We start from the raw sequence: 17,797 nt of genomic DNA on the forward strand, positions 1-17,797 counted from the left end.
CAAGGACATATTAATCCAAAATTGTCTGAAAGTGACAGTAGAAAAAATATTTACAATTTCCACACAAATAGCAGTTTCTGTTTTCTAAATGTTTACATTGGTGACAGTAAAAATCCACTGAATGTGGAGTACTTGTTTCCATTATCACTTATTTTACTCTTGTCCCAGAGGCGGACGTTGACCATGTCTCCTACTTGCAGCAGCAAGATGGCGCTGTTAGAGCCAGAAATGGGGTGATTTTTACTGTAACCGTACCATGACACAACTTGGTTTTCGTTTCGGTAAAGACTTCCTCCAGATGTTCCATCACCCCCCCAACAAAATGAAGAAAAAGAAAAGTAATAAATTCCTCTCACTGGTGCCGTAAAGTATCCTGCAGAGAATAGCAATAAGAAAAGCGATCAGATATTTCTGCTGCAAGAAGGAACCAAGAAAACCTGTTGAAAGGATATCTCTTGGATTTTAAAACAATGGCTTTCTATTCAAGGATGTTATTTATTTACTTATTTTTATTTATTTCTAACATAATAGAAGTATAAAAAATAACACATGAACAGGGAATGCAAAAAACACAAAACAATGAAAATGAAAGGGAGTAGGAAGAAGTAAGAAACTTATAAACTATCCCATAAACTAATATATTTTCAGATGGGCCCTCATTATTAAATAATAAAAGATAAGCGATAAGACATAGGTTAATTAATTTTATCTGGGTTTAATTATGTCTGAATATATACATCCACAACCTCTCATAACACACTCGTATGCGTTAGCCTCAACTTACATTCACCATTAGTCCAAACTCCCAGCCATATTTTTACATCTTGTCAAAATGATCTCCTTATATTTCCCTTTAAATTGTATTAAATCTTTTCTTTGTTTTTAACTCATCGTTTAACTTCTTTCATAAGTTAAATTGAAAAACAAAAGCTTTCTTGTTGTTCAGACAAACTGCAAACTATAAATCCTTACGTTATAATCCCCCTTCACTGGCACCAAACATGTTTTGTGTATGTACACATAGCAACAGATGACACAGAGAGACCAACACTGACCTGTCACTGGGCTGTAATGGCCTCCGATGTTGGACAGAACGTGTTTGTATACCAGAGAGTAAAGAACATTCACGGGACCTGTAATGTCTGTTGTTGGCATCGCCGCAGAAAATGCAACCTGGCGTTGTTCTGAAGTTTAAACACAGTGAAGAAAACAGAAAAGTAAGTCAGAAAACATCTTTGCAATTTAGAGAGTGAATGCAGCAGATTAACAGGGATTCTCTCTCAAAGTGTAATTAACTATTCAACACCAGTTATACTATTGAAAAAATTGAGATTTTTTTTTAACATAAACATAAATGACCCTTTTATAATCATGTATTTATTTTTGAAGTATTGAAACAGAAGCAGGATATTATTGATCTAAAGCATGTACACAACTCACATTGTCTTCTAACAAAAGACTAGAGTCGTGTAAAGACAAAATAGCTCTAATAATTTATTGTCTTTATATCTATGAGCAACAATAGAGGATAAGATAAATGGCCCATTGAAATTTGCTGTTATGTCAACAAACAATAGAACGAAACAGCTGGAAGCCGCCCTGTTTTTGGCAATATGTAGCAAACAAATTTCTAAAGTGATTTAAAATGAATGTCGTCTTCCGTTACCTTCGTAAGTTCTCATCTCTGTCAGAGTGCTGTTAAGGTCGGCGATCTTCTTCTCGCTGGCTTCCAGCTTCCTGTTGGTTTCGTCCAGGGCCCTCGCAGTGGCTTTCTGCCTCTCTTGCAGAACTCCAAGCTCCTTCATTACCAGGTAGAAGTTTGGCTCACATGCTTTCTCTGGGGATCCCGAGTTGGATGGCTCGACTGTGACTGTCTGAAGATCTTGATCGGGGGTTTCTGTGTCCTCTGCGACCGTCTCTGTCAGGGGATTCTCCTGCTCGTCCCCTGTGGTCTCAGGGACCTGAATCTGATTGTCCTCACCTTCTGCCCGGCAGGTGGACAGCCCAACAGCCAGACACATGAGAAGCATCACTGATGGAAACGCCATTCTTCTTTGATATATGTGCGTCTTCTTCAGGAACACTGTTGAAGGCCTGTGAAAAGCGACCTATTTATACACGTTTTTAGTTAATTATTAGATTGTGTTACAATATTAAAGCTTCTTGAATAATAAAAACTGCTTTTACAGAATAAACTTTATACTCTTCCTTATGGCTCTCAGATTTGTTTTTCTTCAGACGTTTTATGACTTAATTCAAAGTTCAGAGTCTGCTACTTAATTATACCATATAATATAGTCTAGATATTGAGCACGTGAGCTTCCTGTGTTTATTACTGTGTTTTGCCCAAGGACACAAACAACAAGGGTGGACCAAGCAGGAATAGAACCGATGACCCACCAATTGCAGAGCGAGCACCTGCCACCGAAAGATAAAAACTTTGATTATAGAACAAACGTGAACACCGTATCTGACGGTGTGTCCATGAAAATATTCAATGCAACTTTTAGCGCAACTTTGCATTAAAAGAGTCGTTATTTACCGAGTGACACTTTAAGACAACAGTCACAGACGTTCATAAAGACTCCTTCGTGTTCATGACAGGTGTCATGTCAGTCTTAAGCACACCCCGTCAAATAAAGCGTGACCGCACAAACATCGCGCTTTTCCTAACGGCTCTCCCGGAAGCGTTTTGTTTTTCGTGCATTGATTGACACAGGTCAAGGGGGGAGTGACTGATGGGAGCCACAAACAGGGAAGAATAGATTAGATAAAAGATAAAACAGGCCACAAGTGACCGGAGGAGATAAAGTTCAAAAAATCTGATACATGTTTATAGGCGATAAGAACTAGATAAACAGCTGAAAGTTGAAGTTCACATGGGAAAAGCACACAAGACCCGCTATTCCTCCTGACTTGTGTAAGCGTATGGAGGACCAGAACTGACATGGTAAAAAATAAAAGCATAAACGCATGTCTAAGGACAAGGAAAAACAAGATGTATACTTATGCTCTTATTTCTTATTATGTCAGCTTTGGTCCTCCATGTAAGTGAGGCAAGATTGTAGATATTTGGTGAAATGCAGCAGTTCCTCCTACAGTCAAATAGCCCCACAACATGACACAGCCACTGCCGTGCTACTAACTAAGGTTAAACATTTTGAAATGCAACATAGAACAAAAGACATAATTATACCAGGTTGAAGAAGAAGAAGGAAAAAAAAAGGTAGAAGAGCATTTAACTTCCAGAGCTCAGAAATAAACTCAGGTTGATGTATAAATAAACTGTAATGAAGTGAAGTGAGTGTTGCTAGGGTGATGTTTTCCAGCAGGGACATAGCAGCTGGTCAAAGGTCATAGAAAAAAACAATCCCGGAGGAAAACGTATGGGAGCCTGGAAGGCCAAATTAGCATGACTATATTTCAACATGTTCCATTAGGTTTTATTGTCTATTTTACTTCACTTTTATTTTTTCATTTATTTGTTCTTTTTGCTTATTATTTTTTAGTGTTTCCTTCTTCATATTATTATTATTATTATTATTATTATTATTATTATTATTATTATTATTATTATTATTATTATTATTATTATTATTATTATTATTATTATTATTATTATTATTATTACCAGCCTACCAGTGGGACTATAGAAAGTAGAAGTTTGGCTGTGATCTTATGTGTTTACATGCACATGTCTAATTTGCATTGTGCCTTTGTTTAAAGTAAACTGAATCATTTCTACCTTAGACTATATCACAGGTCTTGCCTGGTGTGATAAGAAGGAAGAAGCTACGTCTTGTTTTTTCACAGAACAGCCATTTTATTGTTTGGTTTCGGTCCTTCAGCAGAGGAGGGAACCGGGTGAAACCATCCACACATCAACACCACAACACATTTTTAGAAGGTTTTATTTTCTATTGGAGGAATAGGAATTTGATTGATCGGATGCCTGTCTCGATCAACGACAGGTGGAGATAGACACCAGCTCCCCTGGATGAATGGAGCAAACGTTAATCCCACACAGTGAAAGGTTGTTTTATTTCACTTATTCATCTAATTTTTTCTCGCGTGTAACAACAACATGTTGAAACACAGGAGATGAGACGGCGGCGTGGTGCAGCATTTTTATTCATTAAAATCACATAAATTGAACAAAAACATGATTTACGTCATCAAGTAAGTTAGTTTTTTATGTAATGTTACATTTACCTGGAGAGGAGAGGCTATGCAGAAGAAACGAAATCTTAACATCTTCAGAGAGCTATCTGAAGTTTGGTCTAAAAAGAAAATGTATACTCCAAGTAATTATTTGACATAAATGAAAAAAATAATAATAATTTAACGATTGGAGGACGAAGAGGGAAAAAGCAGTGCTTAATCCTTAGTACAAAGAAAATTAAACTCTTCAAGATCATTTTTCTTCCTCCACTGATGATCTCCTCCCGTCTCCATGGCACCAGACATGTCACAGTCGTCCATCGGTTCACCTTTGGCCCAGTTCTCAAAGATGACCACCTCATCACTGACCCAGAACCAGAAATCCAGAGTGCAGGTGTAGCGCAGACCCATCCAGACATAACCAGTCGATGCCTCCTTGACTTTCTCCTGGATCCATTTCTGTTGATCCATGTTGGTGATGGTGACCAGGTCATGGTGGTGATCTCTGCAGTAGTACAAGGCGTCCTCCCAGTTCATCTTCTCTTTGACTAGAATCACGTTATCCTCTGCAAACAAGACTTTAAACACAGAACGTCCCTTCAGCATCAGCATCATTCTGAACCAGATGTAGCGCATGCAAGATTCTAAAAAATAAAGTAAGTGCTTGTGTCTGATTTGAGAAGTCTATATGAATTATTAATGCAGCTTTAACATCTCAACAGTGTAAATGCGAGATCAATATTTTAAACAGATTTGCCAAGTGTTGAAGAAAAAGTTTTTTGTTATAAACACTATAAAATAATAAAGACAGGGGTTTGTTTTAGTTTTTTTTTTAGAATTAAAGGGAGATTGAAAGGTATTAAGTAACAGCAGATCTTTCATAAAAACTCACCATCATAACAGATGAAAGGTTTAGTCTCTTCACAGGAGTCAGTCTTCCATCTGTCTCCATCATGAAGCCCAGTCATGGCACATCGACCACTGTTGGGTTGATGATCATTAATCTCTAGATTCCAGTGTCTGAAAGAGAAACTGCTTCCATCTGACCACTCCAGGTGTCTCTGAATAAACCAATGTATGGTTTATAATTTGGGCTCATCACTTCCTTTAGTTCTTCATCCTGTAGTTGCTTCGTTCCACTGATCAGGTCTGTGTGTTTCTCTCTGCAGTAACTTTGAGCTTCCAGCCAGGTCTTCTCCTCTTCTATCAAGTGATATTTATAGGTCTTTTTGGTTTCTAGGAGGTTAACAGAAGAATATTTGCCACCATTCAGATTTTGTTTAGACCAGCATAATATAAGGTAATTGTCAGAGATGCTAATTAATGTGTCTATAAGGTTGAGTTGGATGTTTTTGTTCCACTCTGCCAAATTTGCAAGAAATATTTTTATCAAAATGTTAAAAAAAACAATAATATTTAATCCAGACCGTTTTATTAGATCACTTACAGATATTACATTCTGGGTTTTATTAGTACTCACCATCATGGCAGAGGAAAGCTCTTTTTGTATTGCATCGAATAACTTCCCATTTTATGCCATTCAGAATCCCACAGTTCTCAGATGTATCATTTCCTCGATCAGTCGATTTTCCTTCATCCCAGTTTGTCTCACTTTCATCAAACTCTACTCCAGGCAGAGACCAGTACCATGTTCTGGTACCATGTGTTTGATCATACAGACCAATCCAAGCTTCTCTCTTATCCATCTGAGATGTTGATGAGTCTTCATGTCCTTCATGTTAGTCACTGTGACCAGGTCAGTGTGTTTCTCTCTGCAGTACTGCTGAGCTTCAGTCCAGGTCTTTTCATTTTTTATGTAATGATACTGATAGAGCTGACAGGTGATGAAACAACACTGACCTACAAAAGCAAAACATAATAGTGTATTAAATATAAAATAATAACAAAATGGGTAATATCTACCTTATAACATCTCTGCTGAATCTAGCTGAGTCAATAATTTGACAGAAACCAGAGAGTCTGGTTGTGTTTCAGATCAACTCACCCATCAGGAAGAGCAGAATCAGACTCCACTGCATCTTTGCTGTCAGATGAATTATTTTCCTCCAGCAGTTTGTCTCTGTTGGATGAAGAACATTGAAACACTGAAAAGCTGCAGCTCTCCCTCCACTGGACAGAGAAACCATGAGAGACCAAGACAGACTGGAGACACTCAACTCAACTTTTTAGTTCATCAACATAGAAATGAAAGAAATAAACTTCTTCAGAGGATTTGGACGTTTCTGAAACTTACATCTGAATCCTTGTTTCCTCAGTTTGTGGGATATCGTCTCTCGAGGTTCAGCTGTGAAAAGCTTCCTCAGTCTGCACTGATGTGTTTCTATAACAGCTCTTGAAACAGCAGATACATTTGAATATGTGAATATTCAAACCAGGTGACGGTCATTTTATTACAACTGTTCATTAACCAGGCGGAGAAAGAAAAAAATAATAGAGCACAAAAGGACCTGTGTATCTGGAGAAGGATGTAATATGTGCTGTTCTTATAGGGCAGCAGTCTTTTTAACGTCTATTGAAATATTCCCCCATGTTGGACATTTAGTCCCAGTAAGCTTTTCATCTGAGAACTTTGTGAAAATTCTTGAATTTCTTATCCTAATCTGACTTAGAAACAAACCACATGAATCCTGCAGAAATTTACCACAAAATGAGTCTTGTGGTTCCTCAAGCGACTGAAGAAAATATGAAAAGGACGAAGCAAATCTGACCTTGTCTCATCCTTCGCCTCTCCAGTTCTAAAAGACTCTATACTTGGATTTCAGGACAGAGACAGTGTTGTAATTTCCAGCATAAACATTTATGATTCCTGAGAAAGGACCTGAGAATGCAAATCATCCTGAGTAAACAGCAGCAGGAGGGGAACTGTGTTCAGCTGCATAGGAACATGTATTAAGCAAATGAGCTTGATGCACACAGACCCCACGAAGGCTGCAGAGCAGCTTTTCTGTTCAGAACAAGTCCCACCACTAATCTTGGATGAGACCATTGGTTGTTGTAATGAACTAGTAAATCAATCTCCTCTGTCTCTACTGCTGCTTCCTTGTAAATATATCTGACTGTTTTGTTTTTTTTAAGCTGGGCAGAAAGATGTTGGACTTGGGGATATGATTCTTGCCCATTACAAAATAATGGAAGAACTTTCACCTTTCCTCTGCTGTGTTTCCCCAAACTCTCATGAGATTTATGATTGTTGTACAGGTGGCAGTAGTTCACTATTTTAACTTTTGAGATGATGATTATCGTCTCCCACTAGTAAAAATAACACCGTTTGCCGTGGATACGCATCACGGGGAACTGTACTGTCTCCCTTTCTATTCACCACCTACTTTAAGTACTGCTCCAAAAGGAAAATATGCATTTAAATATGCAATTATTATTGTTGTTATTGTGTGCAGTGCTTTGACAAACCACATTTACTCCCTTTAGGGGATCAAGAAAGTATATTATTATAATAACTGTCGATATTGGTAATTATTGATTAGTCTTTTGTTTTAATTATCCAAAATACTAACAAACTGCTGGTGTGAATTGTCCTATTTTATCCAGCTTTCTCTCCACGTGGTTTTGTTTTTTTTTTATTATTATTATTTTGAACAAGTTATGAGGCAAAGCGGCAAAACAAGAAATTGCTGCTGCGCAACTTCTCAACTGGTCGTTCCTAGGTAACCAAAGAATGCCTGAGTTGCTAGGTAACCAAAGAATGCCTGAGTTGCTAGGTAACCAAGAATGCCTGAGTTGCTAGGTAACCAAAGAGAGCAAAGTGGAAGTGCCAAAATGTCTCCTCTGTTTGCATCTCCCAGAATGCTGTTCTGAGTTCACATCCAAGCGTCTGTTGTTTTTGTGACTCACACTTTTTCCATATCTAGATGTGACTGTGCGGTGAAGCTAAGAATCAAACCAAAAATGAGTGTAACAGACCTATTTTCCTTCATCTTGGAATGTTATACTGTTTGCTACACTGTCTCTGTTGGTGTACAAGCAGTTTATGTGGATCTTTTTTTTTTTGGGTGGGGGGGGGCAATATTTACATATAATGTGTCTGAATTTAGATTGCAAAAGTATTCACACCCTCACACTCATATAAACCTGAAAATTGCAACAAAAAAAAAATGATGATTTTTCCCTTATAATCGTTGTTTGAATATGTAGCGTCTCTGCTGGCTGTCTGTCTGTTTGGGGACTGTTTTGGCCTCCTCTGTGATTTTGCACATTCATATTTGCTTCCAAATGTTTTTCTGTTGGCATTTCGTTAAACCCCTCAAGAGGCTCCGCAGATCAAACACTCAGCGATGATTGAGATCAGCGAGAGAGCTTACGCCGATCAATCAGTCTTTCAATCACTGGCAGACCACCTCCATGGGCTGTGTGTCATCCACTGTCACCAACCGAGGATTCTCTGGGTTCTTTGGGTTGTTCAGGTTCTCTGTAGGCATCAGCTGGACTTTTTACTTCTACACTGCTCTTTTTGCCACCATCCATCGGATCCTTTTAAATTCTTCTTCTGGTTAGGTTAGAATTACATTTGGTTAAAGTTGGTGTTAGGAAAACACTAGTAATGGTGAGGGTTTGTGAAAATGTCTGGGTTAGATATAAATGTAGATACTAAACTTCTAAAAGTAAAAGTCTTACGTTTTTGTAGAAATACAAAAGGTTTGTGCGTGTGTGTGTGTGTGTGCGTGTGTGCGTGTGTGTGTGTGTGTGTGTGTGTGTGTGTGTGTTTGTGTGTGTGTGGGTGTGTATCTTTGGTGTTAGAGGTGGTTTTGATGGACCAACCAGAAGAAGTACAGCTCACCAGAAATGTAACTTATGAGTTCAATTAAAGGATACAAATCTACAAATATCTGACAATTCTAAGTGGGAAAGACGAATCCGGTGAATTTGGAAATGTAATAATGAAATTGAATGAAAGGTTTTTTAACAATACTAGTGTGAGAGTGTGGACAAAAATTGGCCTCTTTTTATTCCATCTCCATCTTCCCAATATCTTTCAGTTTAATTTTACAGAATAAAATGTCTCAACATGTGGAAAAATTTTCAAATGATTTATTGAGATCTTATTGTTTTAAATCACAGCAAAGTTTTATGCAAATAATATACAATCTAAATGCAATCTGAAATTCTGCTTAACAGATCATTCCTTGGCAAAATTGAAATAACAACTGAAATGATGCAGAAAGAGAAAAAAGCTGATAATAAAAAGAAGAGGAAGAATTATTAATTAGTACAGAAGAAGTTAAATCTCTCGCTGCCGTTTCTTTGGAACCACCGATGCTCTCCTCCTGCCTGCATGGCTCCAAACATGTTGCACTCATCACTCTGACCGTCCCAGACCCAGTTATCACAAACCCAGAACCAAACATTCATCCTGCAGTTGAAACGCAGTCCAATCCAGACAAAAGGAGTCGATGCCTTCTTGGTTTTTTCCTGGGCCTGTTTCTGTTCATCCATGTTGGTGATGGTGACCAGGTCATGGTGGTTCTGTCTGCAGTAGGTCAAGGCCTCATGCCAAGTTTTATTTTCCTTGATCAGGATCAATTTATCTGGCATGAAAGTACATAAAATATAAAGAATAAAACTATAAGTCTTCAATCAGAATTAATGCAACAAAAAAGAAGTTTCAAAAGTATCAAGGACCTTTATTTCACTAAATTTATGTAATAATATAATTAGTTAAACCACCAATGATAAGATTCACCATAAGCTTACCAATAATGTAACCTAAAGGTTACATTATTAAAAAATATACGTTTTCTCTAGTAATAAAGTTTATTTTCCTAAATGATGTTTCATTAAGAATGTAGAGTTTTATGTTACAGTACTACATTACTGCAGCAAAAACTCACCATCATAACAGATGAAGGGTTTTCTTTCAGTGCAGTTCTCATTCTTCCATCTGCCTCCATCATCAAACACAGTCATGACACATTGACCACTATTGATTATCTCATTATTAAACTGTAGATTCCAGGGTCTGAAGGAGGAATTACTGCCATCTGACCACCTCCAGGTGTCTCTGAACAGACCAATGTACATATATTTGTAATACATATATATATATTCATCTAGTGACATGTTGTAGAAAGTCATATTCAATGCAGCCTGTAGTTGCTTCGTTCCACTGATCAGGTCTGTGTGTTTCTCTCTGCAGTAACTCTGAGCTTCCCGCCAGGTCTTAAACTCTTCAATCAGGTGATATTTATGGGTTTTATTAGTTTCTGTGGAGTGAACAGATCTGATTATCTTTACATGACTTTTGAGAAGTATTCTCAGAAAAAACATTTAATAAAGAAGCTTTATAGTTTTTCTTTATTTTTTGTAAATATTAATTTGATATGATTGATTCGGTTTTGTTAGTTTTGTTATATGAGTTCTGATTTAAAACTTGAAACGTCTATGACATGTTAAAAAAAGAAATTCTACACAAAACATGATATTTCTTGGATGTGTCAAGTTATGTGGGGCTGTAAAAAGAACATGGAAAATTACATTCATTAGTGGAGGTCTTATAATAAAAATATTTACATTGGATTACAACATTTTTTCCATGAATGTGAAAAGTTTCTTAACAGGTTTTATTATCAAAGATAAATGAAATTTTGATAATAAAAATGTTAAGTTTGTTCTCCATTCAGATGTGTGTGCATTTGTAGATTTGAAAAAAAAAGATGTTTATATACTCTACATATATTTTAAAAGATAAATGATATTTCAAACAAAAGACTTCAATCTTACCATCGTAGCAGAGAAAGAAGTAAGGATATCTACAGTAAACATTTAACCATCTGGTATTCAGCCCCAACATTCCACAGTTGAAATACCAGTCATCCAGTGGTGCTCCTGGTTTCCAGTTTGTCTCACTTTCATTGAACTCCAGTCCAGTAAGAGACCAGTACCATGTTCTGGTACCATTTGTTTGATCATACAGACCAATCCAAGCTTCCTTTATATCTCCATCTGACATGTTGATGAGTCTCTTCATGTCCTTCATGTTAGTCACTGTGACCAGGTCAGTGTGTTTCTCTCTGCAGTACTGCTGAGCTTCAGTCCAGGTTTTTGCCTCTTTAATGTAGTGAAACTCATAGAGCTGACAGTCAATGAAGCAACACTGACCTGTAAACAAAAACATATTTCTGTATTTAGTCCTAACATTTGTTTTGCAAAACCAAAACAAATGTTCTGATTTTAATTTCTGTGTGAAAGGTCGTTCAGATCTCCTCAGGATTTAACTATCAATAAAATAACAGAAACCAGAGAGTCTAGTTGTGTTTCAGATCAACTCACCCATCAGGAAGAGCAGAATCAGACTCCACTGCATCTTTGCTGTCAGATGAATTATTTTCCTCCAGCAGTTTGTCTCTGTTGGATGAAGAACATTGAAACACTGAAAAGCTGCAGCTCTCCCTCCACTGGACAGAGAAACCATGAGAGACCAAGACAGACTGGAGACACTCTGCTCAGCCCCTTCTTTACCCAGAAATACATGACAAAACATGAGTAAAGATGTGAAATGTATCATTTATCCAGTAGAAAAGTTCAGACACAGACTGAACTTGTAACTTACATTCTCTCCGTCTTCAAGCTGTCAGTTAATTATATGTCTTTCCTTCGTAGCAGCCAGAGCTCCACTAGCACAACTCGCTTATTGAATTTAATTTTAAACTTACATCTGAATCCTTGTTTCCTCAGTTTGTGGGATATCGTCTCTCGAGGTTCAGCCATAAAAAGCTTCCTCAGTCTGCACTGATGTGTTTCTATAACAGCTCTTGAAACAGCAGATACATTTGAATATGTGAATATTCAAACCAGGTGACGGGCATTTTCATTACAATAAAAGTATCAAAGATATGTCAAAGGATGTCTTAGTATCACCCTTGATACTAAGACAGGTCAATTCAGAAAGAGGGAAAAAAATGATTAAAATATAAACACTTCACTGCACAATTCACAAGACAGAACACAGTTCTGTTGAAGAAAATGGACACAACACACAGAAATGAAAGAAAATCCTTAAAATTCAATCCTGCATACATTTCAATTGATCCCAGTTATCAAACAATACAGTAAGGTCAATTTATTATTTATATTGACTCTCAGGATTATATCACTTTCTAACTTTCATCACTCTGAGAATGTGTTTACGTCTATAACTATCATATGATCTTTCTACATCAGGTAAAGAAACTATTTCCAAGATCTTTACAGATGATCACATCATAAGAAATATGACTTTTTAACTCCTTTACTGTCAGTAAAAAAATAAAAATAAAAAAAATCCACATTTCACAATATTTTGATCATCATGGAGTTGAAGTTTATGTCATCTGCATTCAGTTTATCGACCGTCTTTTTAACGTCTATTGAAATATTCCCCCATGTTGGACAGTTAGTCCCAGTAAGCTTTTCATCTGAGAACTTTGTGAAAATTCTTGAATTTCTTATCCTAATCTGACTTAGAAACAAACCACATGAATCCTGCAGAAATTTACCACAAAATGAGTTTTGTGGTTCCTCAAGCAAATGAAAAAAAATATGAAAAGAATTAAACAAACCTGACTTTGTCTCATCCTTCGGCTCTCCAGTTCTAAAAGACTTTATACTTGGATTTCAGGACAGAGACAGTGTTGTAATTTCCAGCATAAACATTTATGATTCCTGAGAAAGGACCTGAGAATGCAAATCATCCTGAGTAAACAGCAGCAGGCGGGGAACTTTGCAGCTGCATAGGAACATGTATTAAGCAAATGAGCTTAATGCACACAGACCCCACGAAGGCTGCAGAGCAGCTTTTCTGTTCAGAACAAGTCCAACATGCCTCCAGGATAAATCTCTTATGCTGCTGTAAGAGCAATGCAAATAAATCAACAACACAAATGTGTACAAACTTCTGTGAAAACAGTTTTCCCAACCCCTTTTTTTTTTTTTTTTGCCAGTGATTAAGAATTAATCTCTGATTCTAACACATGGTGGAGCTTAAAAAGTCATGTAAACACATCTCAATCAAAACGTTGTTTACTGCTGGTTCTGGAACCGAGACGACCAAACCGCACTGACAGAAGAGCGCCGCAGTTATAGGTGCTTGAAAAAAAAAAATACTGTTTTGCTTACCGAGTTAAAATAACAGGATGTGAACACAGTAAGCAAACGCCAGGCGTTCATTTTCATTCTGACTGTCAGACGGTAAATAACCCCACATTAAGCTCCTTATCTGTTGTTGCCTTTATTTCGTTAGCTTCCGGTTTTTGAACTCAATTTTATTTTAGTGGGAGGACTTTTGCCGTTTATGTGTCTATAAGGAAGATATGGATCTGTGGCGATTGTAAATAGCTGAGTGAGTTTAGCTTGATCTGGATGAGAAGACTGAGACAGGACAGCAAGCAAAGCAGCATGGAAAGAATAGATCTCAGAAGAACAAAGCTGAAAACCGGCATGTTTACGTATATGATGAAACATTCAAGTGTGAGGAGAGATACATGTGAAAGTGTCGACCTTATTAAATGTGACTTTAGCGTAAGCTGCTTTGTGTCATCTTTGTGTGGATGCAAATAACTTGCTGCTTTTCTTTCCCAGGTGTTTTTTTTTTTTTTTCTGACAACGCTTGTTTCTTCACAGCTTCCCTGATTTGTTTGATTCCAGGAAGCAGAATATGTAACAGTTCAGGTTTCAGGAAATACAAACTATAACCAGGCCTCATTCATAGGTGGCTTGTGTCCAGACGTCGTGCTAGATTTTCTGGATGTTTTATATATATATATATGTGTGTGTGTGTGTTGCTTTCATTATAAAGATATAGATATTTGTTTTCAAAAGAAAAGAAAAAGCTTACAGAGGTCAACAGAGGTCAACCCAGAGTCACATTTACAAAGTCTAATAAATCTGAATGTCAATCAACTCAGGTCCGTTTGTGCAGCAATAATTTTTGTTTTTGCTCCTTCTACTATTGAAGACAGTGACAATGACCTCTGACAATCCTCTGGAAACTTTTTTACCAACACCTGTAACAATGATAGCGCCACAAACGAAAACCTTGTCAGCACAAATGTGGCACGCTCATTTGACACCAACTTCCTAAGATTTGAAGAAGGTGGGAGGGCCCAACGTCTCTCTGATCAGCTGAGTTCTCCAAGCCAAACTGAACTCAGTGGAGCACAGAGGCACCTCTACAAATGCATGTGTGTGTGTGTGTGTGTGTGTGTTCTGTTACTTTATTTCTTGTTGGTTATGAGTCACTTTGTCTACTTTGGTGACTTTAGATTTGGTGTTTATAAGTTTTGTTGCTGTGTTGAATTATGCTAAAGTTGTTGCTGGTTTCTGGTTTTTGCTTGGTTCTTTGGACAAATTACACACAGATTAAATACAAACACACTAAGGTCTTCACACATTTATTTTCTGTGAATTATAATGACACTCCACTTACAGCCAGAATAACCAAAACAATTAAGATAAGAACATTACATCAGACCAATAAAGGAAAAACATTTTTAACGCAAGGTGTGGTCTTAATGTTTTGTTTTGAAAGATATCAAGAAAATCTGTTTTCCAAGCAAAACTCACATAAAACGTAACATTTAGGCTTATAGTTTGTTGTAAATGATTATTATATACAAATTTGGATTGTTTAATGCCTTAATTCAACTGAAGCATGTAGCAAAAGGCAAAACTGAAATAAAAGATTTTAATTTTTAGAACAGAAGAAATTAAACGTCTCAGTATCATTTTTCTTCCTCCACTGATGATCTCCTCCCGTCTCCATGGCTCCAGACATGTCACAGTCGTCCATCGGTTCATCTGAAGCCCAGTTCTGATAGCTGACCACCTCATCACTGACCCAGAACCACAAATCCAGAGTGCAGGTGTAGCGCAGACCTAACCAGACAAAAGGAGTCGATGCGTTCTTAACTTTCTCCTGGATCCATCTCTGATCGTCCATGTTGGTGATGGTGACCAGGTCATGGTGATAATCTCTGCAGTAGTACAAGGCGTCCTCCCAGTTCATCTTTTGTTTGATCAGGATCGATTTATCTGTCATCGAAAAGATCAACACAAACATGCTGTAGCTTTCAAAATAATGGCCATGAACTAATTTAACAAGAACAACATTCATGTCTTTGGTTCTAAATCAGAGGTGGTAGAAAAAACAAAAATTGTCCTCAGTAAGAGACGCACTACTTTAAAACATATTCCTAATGTGAAGTAAAAAGAAAGAAATTCCTCAAAAAAGTGTAAAAATCTGATAAAAGGTACAAAGTGGCATTTGATCTTTATTACAAGTTCATGATCATTTATTAACAACAAAACTGATGTTTTAACTCAAGGACAATCCAGAAATCAACATTTGGTGGAATAAGAAGGAGGTTTTAATGGGGTTCATTAAACCACCTCTGGTAAAAATAAAACATTTTGGAGTTTTTCTCGATGCACATAAATTATCTATGAAATAACTGAATTAACACGTAAAATTAGAAATTGCACAGTTCAGATGTTGACATAATCTTGTAGTATTTTTTTAACATCAACTCACCATCATAACAGATGAAGGGTTTTCTTTCATCACAGTTCTTATTCCTCCATCTGCCTCCATCATTAAACACAGTCATGACACATTGACCACTATTGATTCTCTCATTATTAAACTGTAGATTCCAGTGTCTGAAAGAGAAACTGCTTCCATCTGACCACCTCCAGGTGTCTCTGAACAGACCAAAGTATACCTGAATAGATCCATAGTTCATCAATTTCTTCATTTCTTCATCCTGTAGTTGCTTCATTCCACTGATCAGGTCTGTGTGTTTCTCTCTGCAGTAATTCTGAGCTTCCAGCCAGGACTTCAACTCTTTAATCAGGTGATATTTATGGGTTGTGTTGGTTTCTGTGAAGTAATCAAACACATTTATATTCATCTTGTTTGGACAGAACACACATAAAAATAATTGATAATTAGATTAATCTCACCATTGTAGCAGAGGAAATTATATGGAGTTTTGCAATGGATGTCAATCCATTTGATATGTTCATCCACAATCACACAGTTCTCAGGTCCTTCGTTTCCTTGATCATTCGGTTCTCCTTCTTTCCATTTTGTTTCACTTTCATTGAACTCCAGTCCAGGCAGAGACCAGTACCATGTTCTGGTACCATGTGTTTGATTAGACAGACCAATCCAAGCTTCCTTTATATCTCCATCTGACATGTTGATGAGTCTCTTCATGTCCTTCATGTTAGTCACTGTGACCAGGTCAGTGTGTTTCTCTCTGCAGTACTGCTGAGCTTCAGTCCAGGTTTTTGCCTCTTTAATGTAGTGAAACTCATAGAGCTGACAGTCAATGAAGCAACACTGACCTGAGAGCAATAAACATATTTCTGTGTTTAGTCCTAAAAAATATTAAAACTTTTTGTCTTTGCAAAACCAAAACAAATGTTCTAATTCTAATTTCTGTGTGAAAGGTCGTCCAGATCTCCTCAGGATTTAACTTAACAGAAACCAGAGAGTCTAGTTGTGTTTCAGATCAACTTACCCATCAGGAAGAGCAGAATCAGACTCCACTGCATCTTTGCTGTCAGATGAATTATTTTCCTCCAGCAGTTTGTCTCTGTTGGATGAAGAACATTGAAACACTGAAAAGCTGCAGCTCTCCCTCCACTGGACAGAGAAACCATGAGAGACCAAGACAGACTGGAGACACGCTACTCAGCACTTTTCTTTACCCAGAAATACATTTAAAAACATGAGTAAAGATGTGAAATGTATCATTTATCCAGTAGAAAAGTTCAGACACAGACTGAACCTGTAACTTACATTCTCTCCGTCTTCAAGCTCTCAGTTGATTATATGTCTTTCCTTCGTAGCAGCCAGAGCTCCACTAGCACAACTCGCTTATTGAATTTAATTTTAACCATTTCATCATTTGGATATTCAAACCTCGCGTGCAGCAGGGCGTGGCTCGTGGCATTCTGCTCATGAAAGAAGTCTTTCCTGCTCTGCTCTGATGCTGCTGGGCTTCCGGCCTTGAAGGACGGGTTGGTGATCCCACAATGCATTGCTCCAGCATATGTTTTTGTTTCAAGGGGAAAAGTTTCGCAGAGTGGAAAAGCGACGGCACGTAACAAAATGGAGACCCCAAACCCCGTCCACCAAACTCTGCCATGACATTATAAATTATACTGACCGTTCTTTCTTTCTAGTTCTAATTCCTCTGTTTTCATCCACAGATGCAACCCAGACCAAGGGATTTGATTATTTGCTTCACAATCTTATCAAATAAATTCTCACCTTTTCTCAGTTTTGTCTCCTTTACTGTCTGTGGCTCAGAATGTGACGAGATGTTTGATCTTTCTTCTCTCTATCAGCCTCTTTCAGCCGAGGCACTTTTAGCTTCTGTGGAAAACTGGATGCTTGACGTAGTTTGAGATCTGCTGGGAACTGGACGTGTAAACGTCACCCAGATGCAAATAATGATAGCAAAGCCTTCTGTTCTCAAGCAGGAAGTTGTTTTTTTTTTCTCAATGCAAAACTATCAGATCAGGGGAAAGGCTGGGAACTTTTTTTTCCCCTTTGGTATTAATTTCATATTCAAATTTTAAGTCTCATAGTGTTTAGTGAGTCTCAGCATCATTTATT

General features: G+C 37.4%; 3 protein-coding genes across 3 annotated transcripts; all 3 read right to left on the reverse strand.

The window, feature by feature from the left end:
* Positions 1–83: 83 nt before the first annotated feature.
* LOC129355649 (uncharacterized) lies at positions 84–2,223 on the reverse strand. Its single transcript, XM_055025234.1, has 3 exons — positions 1,667–2,223; positions 1,056–1,184; positions 84–373 (listed from the first exon to the last, which is right to left on the reverse strand). Exons 1-3 carry the CDS (start codon positions 2,046–2,048, stop codon positions 93–95), a joined length of 792 nt encoding a protein of 263 aa, XP_054881209.1. The 5' UTR covers positions 2,049–2,223; the 3' UTR covers positions 84–92.
* A 2,013-nt stretch (positions 2,224–4,236) lies between these two features.
* Positions 4,237–11,881, reverse strand: LOC129355614 (C-type mannose receptor 2-like). The gene is made up of 9 exons (XM_055025199.1): positions 11,744–11,881; positions 11,464–11,538; positions 11,106–11,292; positions 10,026–10,153; positions 9,408–9,722; positions 8,251–8,268; positions 5,264–5,397; positions 5,054–5,222; positions 4,237–4,739 (listed from the first exon to the last, which is right to left on the reverse strand). The coding sequence occupies exons 2-9, from the start codon at positions 11,495–11,497 to the stop codon at positions 4,378–4,380; spliced, it is 1,347 nt and encodes a 448-aa protein (XP_054881174.1). The 5' UTR covers positions 11,498–11,538; positions 11,744–11,881; the 3' UTR covers positions 4,237–4,377.
* A 2,712-nt stretch (positions 11,882–14,593) lies between these two features.
* LOC129355645 (C-type mannose receptor 2-like) lies at positions 14,594–17,506 on the reverse strand. The gene is made up of 5 exons (XM_055025232.1): positions 17,450–17,506; positions 16,695–16,769; positions 16,132–16,518; positions 15,701–16,048; positions 14,594–15,201 (listed from the first exon to the last, which is right to left on the reverse strand). The coding sequence occupies exons 2-5, from the start codon at positions 16,726–16,728 to the stop codon at positions 14,855–14,857; spliced, it is 1,116 nt and encodes a 371-aa protein (XP_054881207.1). The 5' UTR covers positions 16,729–16,769; positions 17,450–17,506; the 3' UTR covers positions 14,594–14,854.
* Between the last annotated feature and the right edge of the window lie 291 nt (positions 17,507–17,797).

This window comes from Poeciliopsis prolifica, unplaced genomic scaffold (genome assembly GCF_027474105.1).
Source record: "Poeciliopsis prolifica strain line A6 unplaced genomic scaffold, Auburn_PproV2 SCAFFOLD139, whole genome shotgun sequence".
In the NCBI taxonomy this organism is placed as follows: Eukaryota; Metazoa; Chordata; class Actinopteri; order Cyprinodontiformes; family Poeciliidae; genus Poeciliopsis; species Poeciliopsis prolifica.

Coding starts and splice junctions, on each gene's coding strand:
- LOC129355649 (XM_055025234.1), bottom strand. CDS start 2,048: ATGGCGTTTCCATCAGTGATGCTTCTCATGTGTCTGGCTGTTGGGCTG. Junction 1,185..1,666: donor AGAGATGAGAACTTACGAAG/GTAACGGAAGAC, acceptor TTTAAACTTCAG/AACAACGCCAGGTTGCATTT. Junction 374..1,055: donor CCATTACAGCCCAGTGACAG/GTCAGTGTTGGT, acceptor TATTCTCTGCAG/GATACTTTACGGCACCAGTG.
- LOC129355614 (XM_055025199.1), bottom strand. CDS start 11,497: ATGCAGTGGAGTCTGATTCTGCTCTTCCTGATGG. Junction 10,154..11,105: donor AAGGAAGCTTGGATTGGTCT/GTATGATCAAAC, acceptor TTCCTCCTTCAG/ACCCTGGAATCTACAGTTTA. Junction 9,723..10,025: donor ACCCTTCATCTGTTATGATG/GTGAGTTTTTGC, acceptor CTTTCATGCCAG/ATAAATTGATCCTGATCAAG.
- LOC129355645 (XM_055025232.1), bottom strand. CDS start 16,728: ATGCAGTGGAGTCTGATTCTGCTCTTCCTGATGG. Junction 16,049..16,131: donor TAATTTCCTCTGCTACAATG/GTGAGATTAATC, acceptor ATTACTTCACAG/AAACCAACACAACCCATAAA. Junction 15,202..15,700: donor ACCCTTCATCTGTTATGATG/GTGAGTTGATGT, acceptor TTTCGATGACAG/ATAAATCGATCCTGATCAAA.